General features: G+C 38.4%; 1 protein-coding gene across 2 annotated transcripts in view; it reads right to left on the bottom strand.

Annotated features, from left to right (window-relative positions):
* The window catches only part of slc15a4 (solute carrier family 15 member 4), an 89,876-nt gene that overhangs the window by 23,035 nt on the left and 52,693 nt on the right, over nt 1-14,148 (bottom strand). For both annotated transcript variants that reach the window (XM_061906887.1, XM_061906888.1), the window contains exons 7-8: nt 13,355-13,513; nt 7,532-7,690 (exon numbers count right to left, since the gene is read on the bottom strand). In XM_061906887.1, the coding sequence (XP_061762871.1) occupies nt 7,532-7,690; nt 13,355-13,513 (318 nt within the window). The remainder of the gene's footprint in view (nt 1-7,531; nt 7,691-13,354; nt 13,514-14,148) is intronic.

The raw sequence follows: 14,148 nt of genomic DNA on the forward strand, positions 1-14,148 counted from the left end.
TTCAGTAGGCCTTTAAGACAACATTAATTATGCTGTAATGTCAAGTAATTCCACAAAGTGGCGCAATAGGACAGCACTGCGCTTAATTGATTGCACAGCCCATCCATCCATCCATTTTCTACCGCTTGTCCCTTTTGGGGTCACGGGGGGCGCTTTCCTGTCTCAGTACACTTTTTTCTACTGCTGCTGCTCTAAGACAGCGGAACCAATTTTCCACAATGAGTGGGTTAAAGAAAAGAAAAGTTTAGAGCGAATGCCGGGGGTTCAATAAGGCATGGACAACTAAATAAGTCCGGTCAAAGACTGTATGTTTCATTTGCCAAAAAAACATTACGTTTTAAAGGAATACAACACAAACTGATTTGCAGGCTCAGCAAAATGTATTTATCCTACAATATTCAAATCCAAGAATCGAGCAAAAAAGGCATGTTATCTACTGGCATTCAAATTAGCCAAGACCGTCTATCAGTGTTGGCCCTGTGATGAGGTGCCGACTTGTCCAGGGTTTACTCCGCCTTCCGCCCGATTGTAGTTGAGATAGGCTCCAGCGACCCCGAAGGGAATAAGCGATAGAAAATGGATGGATGCGATAGTAACCTTTTTTTCTGAATGAGAATTTCTAAAAGAGTACATGGTGGAGATAGCAGGTGTTTTTTGCCCTGAGAGCAAGAGTAAATTTGAAAAATTAGCTTTTCACGCAGGACATTGACTCGCCGTGTGGTGATAATTGACGAAGATTTAGCGAGCAAGCTCAATGGAAAACAGTAATTTACATTATATTCCTTGGCACTGGATGAAAGTAATGACATTCGGGACGCCACTCAGCTTTTGATTTTCATCGGGGTGATTAATGACAATTTTGAAATAACAGGGAGTTTTTGGGCCATGGAAACCCTAAAAGGGAAAAAGCGAGGAGAGGACTTCTTTAACAGCGTGGCGGGAGTTATCATGAGGCACAAACTGCCTTGGAGTAAGCCACCTAATGCTACCACAGACGGGTCGTCAAATCTGGCTGGAAAAAACATTGGGTTACTTAAAAGAATCCAGTGGAGGGTGAAAGAGGACAACTCCCAACAGGAGGTGCTTTTTTTTTTTACATAGCATAATCCACTGGGAGCCACAGTGCAAATCCAAATTGCAGTTTAACCACGAAGTGACGCCAGTTAAAAAGTTTTCTGTCAGTTTACTACATTTTTTGAAGAGACTTTCTTTACTGCTGGTTAAATTTGGGTAATCTATGGCAACGTGTGTGGGAACTAAAACAGGAGATTTTCTCATTTTTGGAGCAACTTGGAAAAAAAAAAAACTTTCCCTCAGCTGAGTGACTTTGTGATTTAGCTTTTGTTGTGGACATACTAGCACGCATGAATGAGCTGAATGTAGAGTTGTAACGGTACACAAAAATTTCGGTTCGGTACGTACCTCGGTTCAGAGGTCACGGTTCGGTTCATTTTTGGTACAGTAAGAAAACAGCAAAATATACATTTTTTAGTTATTTATTTACCAAATTTGCAAAATTTTCCACCAAAAATATTTCAATTAGTGGAATATTTGATGTGAAGTAATCGGAACCTTGGATAGGTCAATAATTAATAAAAACATTGATTTTTATTCAATATTTTCTTTTGAGCAATGACAGTTTAAAGGAAAAAAACAGCTTTGTTTTATTAGTCATCGTTGCAACTTTATCTAAATTACATTTAGCCTTTAAGCTTTTTTATTTCCCTTTTGTTTATTTTAATAATATTTTTAGAATGTGCTGTGGGCCTTTAAAACACCAGCTGTGGGCCGCAAAAGGCTTCCGGGGCACACTTTTGACACCCCTTCTATAGATAATAAAAAATGTAATCTGATAAATCTATGGGTAAAAAGCAGAGCTTTAACCCCTTCTTAACCCTGAACGTATATTGAAAATACACGCAAGCTTAACTTAAAATGCCGGACATTTGGGGCATTTAAGAAACTCCACCCGGACAGCCCCGCAAAAGAGGACATATCCGGTGAAAAGAGGAGGTATGGTCAGTCTATCGTAGCCCGGTCGCGGCTAGCATGCAGTCTGTTGTGCCTCGGTGTGCATTGTTTACACAACGTGCGGTACGCTATTTAATATGTCCGTGTGGAAACTCGCTCGGTACACCTCGGAACCGAACCGAAACCCCCGTACCGAAACGGTTCAATGCAAATACACATACCGTTACACCCCTAGCTGAATGTGAAGCTACAAGGCAGAAAAATGTACACAAATGTCATAGTCTTCAAAACCAAGCTAACTGTATTTTCAAAACCAATGTCAAACAAGTCACTCACTTATTTTCCCAATCTGGCTACACTGAAAGAGGTCCCACAACACGTGAAAAAATACAAGAAGTGACTAGATGGCCTTCATGTCTGCCGTCGCTTCTCTGATTTTGGAAAAATTGACACGTCACTCTAGCTGGTGTCCTGTCCCTTCACACAAGATCCTGATACGGTGCCACAGGAGATGCACTTGGAACTGATTGATCTCCAGTGTGACTCTGTCTTGAGGGAGAAGTTCCACCTGCTTAAACTGAATGAATTTTATGCTTTATTTAGCTCACCGGAATTTCCAAACATCCAGAAGATGGCGCAGAGGATGCTGGTGTTGTTTGGATCTACCTATGTCTGTAAACAGACTTTCTGTGTAATAAACATAAATAAAGCACACTACAGGTCTCAGTTGAGTGATGGATACCTCAGATCTGTTTTGAGAATTGGCAAAAGAAAACTGACACCAAACTTTAATGCACTGGCAAAAAAGGGTGATCAACAACACTGCTCCCACTAAGAGATTGAAAGAATCAACTATAACAGCATTTGTATGTTTCTTTGATGTTCTGATATGATGAAGTTGAAAATAGATGTATTACATTAAAATTACCATTTTTGAGAAGTCTACTCTTAGATGTGATATGGTTTGAAATGCATCATGTGCTCGCGCGACCTGCGTGTTCAATTTTAAAAGCCAATGTGGTCCCTGAGCCAAAAAGTTTACCCACTCCTGCTATAGAGCATGGGTGTCAAACTCTGGCCCACGGGCCAAATCTGGCCTGCCATGTAATTTAATTTGGCCCTTGAGGCAATATCAATTTAGCATTAGAGCTGGCCCGCCGGTGTTATACAGCGTCGGTGCCGCTTTAACACCGCTTCACCGCTAATACTCATACTTGCCAACCCTCCTAATTTTCCCGATAGACTCCCGAAGTTCAGTGCCCCTCCTGAAAATCGCCCGGGGCAATTTCTACCGATTTCCACCTGGACAACTATATCGGGGGCGTGCCTTTAGCGTTCTCTACAACCTGTCGTCACGTCCGCTTTTCCTCCATACTAACATAATATATGTGGCTTTTACACACACACACACACACACACACACACACACACACACACACACACACACACACACACACACACACACACACACACACACAAGTGAATGCAAGGCATACTTGGTCAACAGCCATACAGATCACACTGAGGGTGGCCCTATAAACAACTTTAGCACTGTTACAAATATGCGCCACACTGTGAAACCACACCAAACAAGAGTGACAAACACATTTCGGGTGAACATCCGCACCGTAACACAACAGAACAAATACCCAGAAACCCTTGCAGCACTAACTCTTCTGGGAAACTTCCAGCAAACTGACCAATAATTAACGTTTTATTCATGCATTTTCTCTTGCTACTTCAAGGCTTGAATGTGTGCTTCATTAGTGTTATTAGTGTTATTTTATTTTCAAATGTATTCAAATGCCTGTGGAAAAAATTTGATATTTACCTCAAAAGATTGCAAATAGAAAATACATAACATTTTTATTTAAATATTATTTGATATGCCATTGATATATTTTTAATTATTATTATTATTATTTAATTATAATTATTATTATTTGAAACTGGATTTTGCATGTCACCATGCTTTTTCAATATTTAATGCAAAACTTCTTTGGGTCCCTATTAAAAGGTTAATTTGTTCAACCTTGGCCTGCGGCTTTGTTCCGTTTAAAATTTTGGCCCACTCTGTATTTGAGTTTGACACCCCTGCTATAGAGCTTTATATTGTCTTCAGAGTGTACACGTTTTCTAAAACATGGACTTTTGTCCAGTCTGAAACCCATTCTTCATGTTAATGTTTTTTATTGAAATTTTATTTCAAAAAACAAACTACTTGTTAGTGAAACCTTTTCAAGAACCAAATTAATTTGTAAATGGATGTATACGCCACAAAGTAGAAAGGCGTGCAGAACTTTTTATTACATGTTGACGATATGAAATGTTTTTTTCGTTTATTTACCTGCCAGACTGTTGCTTAAATAGTCTAATTTTGCTTTGATTTAAGGAACTCCTTGTGATGGCTTGTTACGCTTTGTTTTGAGTTAGTTAGTGTTCTCCTGTGTTTAGTGTTTTGGTTCCTATCCTGTGCTTTTATTTTGGTGGCTCTTCCTGTTTTGTTGGGTGTTTTCCCGTGGCACCTATGCTTCTGTCCCTGAGCACTTCCACACCTCTGTTTGCTGCTAGCATTTAGGATAATTTAAGTTGCGCTTTTGCTATCTTAGTTGTCAGGACTTTGATGATTGTTTATGGACAGACATCCGTCCGTCTCACCCCACACTTTTTGTAAGTTTAGCTGTCTTCCAACAGTTGTAATAGAAAGTGCATCTCTATCCTACTTCAAAACCGCACTAAAAGAACACCTCCAAGCAACTTCAACCCTAGACTAAGACCCTCTCCTTTCCACTTCCCCGGATTGTAAATAATCAAATGTATATACTTGTTATTATGCTTTCTGAACTCACTATGTTCACTGCTCGCTGTACATAACCTACCAAGTCAGACCTACACAGTTTCAATGTCCATTTCTCAGATGATGCAATTGTTGATGACTTAAGTGCTGATAGGAACCAAACCTAACCCCCATTCCCCCACACATCCCACCCCCCGGATTGTAAACAATGTAAATAATTCAATGTATATAAACTGATGATTAACTTGTGTGATGACTGTATTATGCTGATAGTATATATTTGTACCATGAATTGATTAACGTGGACCCCGACTTAAACAAGTTGAAAAACTTATGCGGGTGTTACCATTTTGTGGTCAATTGTACGGAATATGTACTGTACTGTGCAATCTACTAATAAAAGTTTCAAACCAATGAATGAATGAATGAATGAATGAATGAATCAATCAATCATTTTGTTTGTTTTGTATAGCCTTCCCTGGGCTTCAGTGCCTTTTTTCGAGCTTACATTAAATACTTTATACCTGTACGCTATTTCCTCGGCTATCTGCACCTTTGGAACACGCCACTTATAGCCACCATGCGACCTGAGCGTCACATTCCTTAGGTTTACCTAAGGAATGTTACCTAATTTGTTTCATATTTAATTTCAAATGTAAATTACACTGTACTTCCATCCATTCATCCATTTTCTACCGCTTATCCCATTTGGGTTCGCGGTGGGCGCTGGTGCTTATCTCAGCTACAATCGAGCGGAAGGCGGTGTACACCCTGGACAAGTCGCCACTTTATCAAAGTACACTGTACTTGTATTGCTAATTTCATCTTCTGTCAAATATGTTTTGTATTATTTTGTTTCATTTTAGTCAGTTGTTCTAAAATATACTATGATTATGGGTTTAAAGCCTTGAAGTTTTTCCACCAGCTGGCAACACTATCGAGACTCAAACTCAAAATATTCAACTCTTAATGCAACTCTCCACGAATGCCGACTTACATTTGTGATGAGCAGGTGGAGACAGAGTGACAGCATCAAGCTGTGTGATGCCGGACTAGCCGTCCCCTCTCCATGTTAATGCTCCAGGGACAGCTTTACTTAAGATGAGCAGGGAGGTGTAATCAGACCCCCAGCCTGTGATTAATGTTGCTCATCTATCTCCGGGCCAGTTCAGCTCAGTAAAACTCGGCCCAGTTCACCAGAGAAGCTGTTTACGGAACACTGTTTCGCCTGAGGCCATGGAAATGAGTTGAATATTTTCCACCGAGAGAGCGAAAAGGACCTGAAGACTCTAGCACCTAACAAATCATGAAAAACTGCCACAAAACAAACAGTACGATTCCTGACTGTACTTAAAACTTGGGCTTTGTGTCATGTGTCTTTTATTTTTGGCCACGAGGAAGTTGTGTTCCATTTATTCAGCTCACCTTTTGAATGTCTTGTTTTTGCAAATAACATAAATTTTACAGACAATCTGGCTTAACTTTAACTGGCCTTTAAATCAAGCTAAGATTAGAAACTGATGGATTTGTGAAGAATGAAACCCCTCTTCTTATGCAAATATCATCAAAAGTATTTCCATACCTGCTGTGCACTCAATTAACCAGCTATTAGTTTTTTTTGGGACAAACAAGTGATGCTGTCACATGCTCAGGGAAATGTGCATCTGGTTTGGCAGCCTTTTCTAGGTAGAAAAGCCATTTATCTTCTGCCAACAGCTCGTTATTCATTCTGCCACTCGGACAGATTTACACAAACCTTTTTGTCGTTAGGCTAACATGTCTATTTACTATGCTAAACCCTCCTTAAAAGAACAGGACTGCACGGGGTTGTACTCTCCGTTTTCCACAACTAATTTAGAATCCCCTTAAGTGGACGTTAAATCAACAAAAGTTAAGAACATTCTTAAGCTATTTCTTGGGAAAATACTTTTTTGCATCTTGAATGGATATCAACAATTTACCTCCTCAGTGGCCTAGTGGTTACAGTGTCCGACCTGAGATCGGTAGGTTGTGAGTTCAAGCCCCGGCCGAGTAATACCAAAGACTATACAAATGGGACCCATTACCTCCCTGCTTAGCACTCAGCATTAAGGGTTGGAATTGGGGGTTAAATTACCAAAATGATTCCCGGGCGCGGACACCACTGCTGCTCACTGCTCCCCTCACCTAGTGTGTGCGTGACAATCATTGGTACTACAACCTAACTTAAAGTCCACACACATGCAGTGGATGTGCAGAGTCTATAGAACTATTTGCAGTTCAAGGCACGCTTGGTCAGTTGTGGTAGAGTGTCGTCAATATTGCAAAGCATCTGTTGATGACATATTGATGATACAAGCATCGTTATTTAAATTTAACTCCATTGTCATTGTATGTGTGGGCCTCCCAGGATTCTGCAATGTTGAATCTTACTAAGGGGTCAATAAAGCAAATCACAGCCCTTTCCTCTCTTGGTGGGCTTAATTGATTTCCTTTCCTTTGCTTGATTAGTTGAGAAAATTAACAATTGATTATTATTACTGTACAGTATGGCAACAGTATTCGTATTATTAGCGTCCTGACTCTTTACTAAAGGTAACCCTGACTATTGTTACACAATTAATGTTTTCCCAAATAGAAAACATCCCCACGGATCTTAGTAGGGTTCTAGACATTATTTTAAAAGGTGTATGAAAAATCATGACTCCCATCAAAATCTATTTTTAAATTTGACAATCGCTGTCTTTCAAATGATGACTATTTACTGCATGCTACATCTCTTACCAAAATCTTTGTGAGATGACATCCAGCCAATCGCCTTGAGGGACACGATAGCCAACAAACCGGAACCAACGAAGGAACCAATCCCAGAGAAAAAGAAGAAGAGCCCCATGATAGCGCTCTGCATCGATTTGGGGGCAGCAGAGTAGGCAAACTCAAGTCCTACAGCAAAGAGAGAGAAAAAACCTTTGATTAATTAGTGTGAATGATTAAAAAAAAAAAGGCTGGCGAGTTAGTTGCTCTGTCAGTATGTAGGTAGTAGAGATGCGCGGATAGGCAATTATATCATCCGCAACCGCATCACCAAAGTCGTCATCCACCCGCCGTCCACCCGAACCAACATTTTATCAAAACCGCAACCGCCCGCCACCCGCCCGCTGAAATACATCAGAGGTCGGCCATCTTTACCACTCACAGAGCTACTTAAACCCGTTTCACAGAGTAATGAAGACAATTGGAGCTGCTAACGTTCTCGCGAATATCCAATTGCCGTTCATCCTGATGACAAGAACATGGGCGTGCTGTGAAGTCGTTACCTTTGACACCTTCAACAACATGTACTAACCGAGTGTTAGTCCGGCAACATATTGTGTGCAGTTTCCGCAATCATACGTACAAGATTGAAAGGCATACTGGGTGATACAGAGTACACTAATGGTTGTGATATAAACAATTTTAACACTCTTAGTAATATGCGCCACGCTGTGAAGCCACACCAAACGAGATTGACAAACACATTCCGGGAGAACATCCTCACAGTAACACAACATAAACACAACACAGCAAATACCCAGAGTCCTTTGTATCCGTGACACTGCTGAATATATGTTACACCCCCGCGCCCCCAACCCCGCCCACCTTACCGACGCTGCTAGCGAGGTGTATAAAATAGTCAGGATTTGTCATGGATACAAAGGATTCTGGGTATTTGTTGTGTTGCGTTTACCTTTTGTTACTGGGAGGATGTTCTCCCGAAATGTGTTCGTCAATCTTATTTGGTGTGGCTTCACAGCGTGGCGCATATTACTAAGAGTGTTAAAATTGTTTATATCACAACCATTAGTGTACTCTGTGTCACCCAGTATGCCTTGCAGTCGTGTGCGTGTTGCTGCGGAAGCCACACACAACATGATGCTGGACTGACAAGCAGATCGTACATGTTGTAGAAGGCGACAAAGCCAATGGCTTCATAGCACGCCCTAATACTTATTATCTGGGTGACTGCCAGCAGTCACTCTAGAGAATATTAGCGTCTCCTGATGTCTTCTTCGCTTTGTGACACGGTTCTTAAATGGCTCTTTGAATGGCAAAGGATACCGATCCCAGAACCATGTATATCAAATATTTCCGGATGATTCAACCGCCACCCGCCCGAATCTAATTAAAATCTATATTTTCGTCATGTCACCCGCCCGACCCGCGGTTTATCCGCGGACTCCGCGGATGAGACCGCAAACCACGCATCTCTAGTAGGTAGCATGGATGAGTCAAATAAATTATTTAAATTTTAATAAAAATGGTATATATTGTGTGGAGTAGATTGATTTATCACATCTTAGAACACTTAATTAAAAATCTAGTGCAGTACCACAACCGGCAGAGGTGTCACTGGTAGTTGAACTGGACTGTCTTACACCTTTTGGCATTCCACAGTTGTAATCCATATTTGTCAATACATTTTTTGGACGGAAGAACCCACTGGAGATATGGCATTAATATGTCTGGCTGGTAAAGAGCTTTTCTCCTATAGTCTGTTCTCAAGGACAAACACATTTCTTGAAAACAAATCATTCGGTTTGCTGTCATAAAATAAGATAAAAAAAAACAACAACAAAAGAACATGGAAAAGAGACAGAAGCTATGCAGACTTGCATGAGGGGTAAAGGCTTATTTTCCACCACCAGACTGCAAACTGACATTGATAATTTCATGGCACCTCAAACGTGATTTTTCAAATAAGGCCCGATAGCTACATCTGTCTGGAGAGATTAGAGGACTGTGGTTAAATATGTTTGCTTTTTAAGACTTTCCTCGCAGGGGTACGCAGCACAAGTTAATGTGATGAACAGCTTTCTCAAAGGTACCTATGTTCTGTGAAAAAGGGCTACAGAAAGCATGGGGAAACGGCAAACAAGGTAAACCTTTGTAGATGTTTTCAATAGAACATTTTTATCCCGAGTTATCCTTTTGAGTGCAGCACACATTTATAGCCAATGCATATTGTAGAGCAGTGGTTCTCAACCTTTTTTCAGTGATGTACCCCCTGTGAACATTTTTTTAATTCAAGTACCCCCTAATCAGAGCAAAGCATTTTTGGTTGAAAAAAAAGAGATAAAGAAGTAAAATATAGCACTATGTCACCAGTTTGTGATTTATTAAATTGTATAACAGTGTAAAATATTGCTCATTTGTAGTGGTCTTTCTTGAACTATTTGGAATAAAAGATATACAAATAACTAAAAACTTGTTGAAAAATAAAGAAGTGATTCAATTATAAATAAAGATTTCTACACATAGCAGTAATCATCAATTTAAAGTGCCAACTATGGGGATTGTAATAGAGATCCATCTGGATTCATGAACTTAATTCTAAACATTTCTTCACAAAAAAGAAATCTTTAACATTTATATTTATGGAACATGTACACAAAAAAATCTAGCTGTCAAAACTGAATATTGCATTGTTGCATTTCTTTTCACAGTTTATGAACTTACGTTCATATTTTGTTGAAGTATTATTCAATAAATATATTTATAAAGGATTTTTGAATTGTTGCTATTTTTGGAATATTTTTAAAAAATCTCACGTACCCCTTGGCATACCTTCAAGTACCCCCAGGGGTACGCGTACCCCAATTTGAGAACCACTGTTGTAGAGAACTGACAATTATTCTGAATGTGTATACACAGAGACACGGAGTGGAAAAATGTGTTTTGCGGGACTCTGCAACAAAAATAATTCCAGATCAAATCGAAGTGGTGTTAACACCTCCACCACAAATGAAACCAACAACCTGACCTTTCAAGACAGAAGAGTAAAGAGGGACAAAGACATGAGATGTAGATGGTTTTCTTTTAAAAGTAAGTGCCAAAGAATGAAAATATATATGTTCCATACCTTTGTGAACTTTGTAATTGTTATGCTTTAGGTTGGGAGCAAAAATTTGCGTTACAATGCTCTCCACCACTAAGTGGCATAGCAATTGTCACAGTGAACCCTGTAACCTTTTACCATGAATTGATTAACTTGGACCCCGACTTAAACAAGTTGAAACACTTATTCGGGTGTTACCATTTAGTGGTCATTTGTACGGAATATGTACTGAACTGTGCAATCTACTAATAAAAGTTTCAATCGATCAATCAAAAACATGAATTAAGGAATTAATTATATTGAAAACATGACCAAGGTTTGCGTGTAGTTCACTTCGAATAGCAGAAAGTATTTTTCTTATGTAAAAGAAAGTTGCATGTTCAAATAGTGATGTTTTGGAGGCTTGGAATGGAACAATTTCATATGAATTTAAATTAGGGGGACAACACTTACTTGAGATAAAAGTATCTTTTGTTACAAGCTCCATATATATATATATATATATATATATATATACATATATATATATATATTAAGGGGCTGTGAATCTTCGGGTGTCCCACGATTCGATTCAATATTGATTCTTGGGGTCACGATTCGATTAAAAATCGATTTTTTTTCCCAATTCAACACAATTCTCGATTTAAATGTTTTTTTGTCCCGATTCAATAGGATTCTCTATTCATTCAATGCATAGGATTTCAGCGGGATCTACCCTAGTCTGCTGACATGCAAGCAGAGTAGTACATTTTTGTAAAAAGCTTTTATAATTGTAAAGGACAATTTTTTATCAACTGATTGCAATAATGTACATTTGTTTTAACTATTGAATGAATCAAAAATATGACTTATTTTATCTTTGTGTAAATATTGGACACAGTGTGTTGTCAAGCTAATGAGATGCGATGCAAGTGTAAGCAACTGTGACACTATTCTTTTTTTATTATTTTTATAAATGTCTAATGATAATGTCAATGAGGGATTTTTAATCACTGCAATGTTGAAATTATAACTAATATTGATACGGTTGTTGATAATATTCATTTTTGTTTCACTACTTTTGGTTGGTTCTGTGTCGTGTTTGTGTCTCCTCTCAATTGCTCTGTTTATTGCAGTTCTGAGTGTTGCTGGGTCAGGTTTGGTTTTGGAATTGGGTTGCATTGTAATGGCATTGCTGTGTATTGTTTTGTTGGATTGATTAATTGAAAAAAATAAAATCCCCCCCAAAAAATATATCGATTTTTAAAAAAATGAAAATTGATTCTGAATTGCACAACGTGAGAATCGCGATTCGAATTCGAATCGATTTTTTCCCAAACCTCTAACACACACACACACTGTATACACCCATTCTCTGTTCAAATATCCTTGCTATATCTCTTAATTTGTCATTGACACACATTATGAATGTAATTTGAAAAATATACTGTCCTCCTCAACAGATGTCATGGTGTCGTCACAATTAGCTTCAGTATTTGTCTATTGCTTTGACAACTTACAGTATTAATGCTGTTCCATGAAGTAAAAAAGTGAAAAAAGTCTGGATAATCAATCATTAATTAACAACTTACTTTGGACTGAAACACAATAAATGTATTAAAGAGGAGTTGCACTGTTTTCTACTTTTGCCAACCATTCGCAATCCTTTTGTACTGTAAATCAAGAACACATGTCTTTTTTTAAAATGTATTGTAACTTGAAATAAAAGCTAGCAAAGTAAACTAACAACTGAGTTAATGGGAGTCATGACGTCATTGCGTCTATTGGGCCCATAAATCACACTAAAAACATTTTTTTTTTTAAAGCAAACAACGCTCCATTTACATTTTGTGACCTGAATAATAAAGTAATAGCGATATTGTTATTAAAAGCGCTAATGTTTAGGACCTACTTTTAGTGGTTCATTGATCACAGGGAGGTCACTATAATTATGCTGCTATTTTGCAATCATAAACTAGTGAGCTGCACTACTGCTTCTGAGCTGCTGAATATTAATTGTAGATCATAAATCATGTCTCTCACCTGGATAGTAGAAGGATGCGGCTATAAACCAAGAAGTTGGTCAACTAAAACAGCCAACTTCGACCTCAAACTGGTGAGAAAGATACAAAAAGACACTCACCTTTTTCTAACCCTTTGCGACGATCTTGATTAACTTTTAAATTAAACGGGAACATACCAACATCCCATCAGTCGTCCTCCCAGTGAGAGAAGACATTGTACAGTAAGGGATTGTTTTATTATGTTTGTTGTCTCTCAGAAAGAGTGCTGTGAATTGTAGTCAGTGTTGATGTTGAAGGAAAAAGCGAAAAGTGAATTAATGCGCCGCCATATTCTTAAAATAAGCAAAATATGTAAATTTAAAAGTATATTATGAATGTGCCCATTACTAAATAACAAATATTCAGAGTATGTATATACAACATTGATGGAGGATTTTGGAGCGCCTTAAAGGTGCAATGGAGTGACTTCCAATGGCTCTATTGTTGGCTGACTTTTGCTAAAATGTATTTATGAGTTAGAGTGCATAAAAAAAGATAAATACATGTATGTGTCTTACAAAGGAATTGTGAAAGATAGGCAACATTTAAAAAAAAAAAAGTGCAGTTCCCTTAAAGACATTTACATACTGTACAGTAATTGTCAGTTTTATCCAAGAATACAATTATAACTCAGTGTAAAGGTTAATTAGACTACTAATTGATTTCCCCACAAGTCAAAAACAACAGTACCTGCAATGCTGGCAAATATTTCGCTGATTCCTATCAGCACGTACTGAGGCACTTGCCACCAAATGGGTAAATCTGCTGCATAGTAGATAACGTTTCCCAGCACCTGGTCAATTGGACCATTTGTTCTAATGATCTCCAGGCGTTTGGTTTCCAAAATACCTGAAAAACAGAGAAAAAAAACCCCATCAGAATAAATATTAGTAATAGTAGAAAGCAAATAATCAACACAAATACTAACAATTGTTGCTAAGAAAAGGGTAATATAATATGATGTATCATATGGACTGATCATGACACATTATTTGTTTTTTCATCATTTTGGAGCATACTTGCCAACCTTGAGACCTCCGAATTTGGGAGATTCGGGGGGATTGAGTATATTTATAGCTACAATTCACTGAATTGAGTTCATTTATTTACACATATTCACACACATAACTATGAGGGGCCGTTAGGGACATTATTCAGAATTACCTCTTACATACACTACTGAAATGCTCTCACATAATCAACTGAAATGGTTTTCTCTCACACACACTACTGAAACACTCTTATACACACTACTGAAACACTTATACACACTACTGAAATGTTCTCACATAAACAACTGAAATGATTTTCTCTCACACACACTACTGAAACACTCTTATACACACTACTGAAATGCTCTCACATAAACAACTGAAATGTTTTTCTCACACACACACACACACACACACACACACACACACACACACACACACACACACACACACACACACACACACACACACACACACACACACACACACACA

This window comes from Nerophis ophidion, linkage group LG07 (genome assembly GCF_033978795.1).
Source record: "Nerophis ophidion isolate RoL-2023_Sa linkage group LG07, RoL_Noph_v1.0, whole genome shotgun sequence".
NCBI lineage: Eukaryota > Metazoa > Chordata > Actinopteri > Syngnathiformes > Syngnathidae > Nerophis > Nerophis ophidion.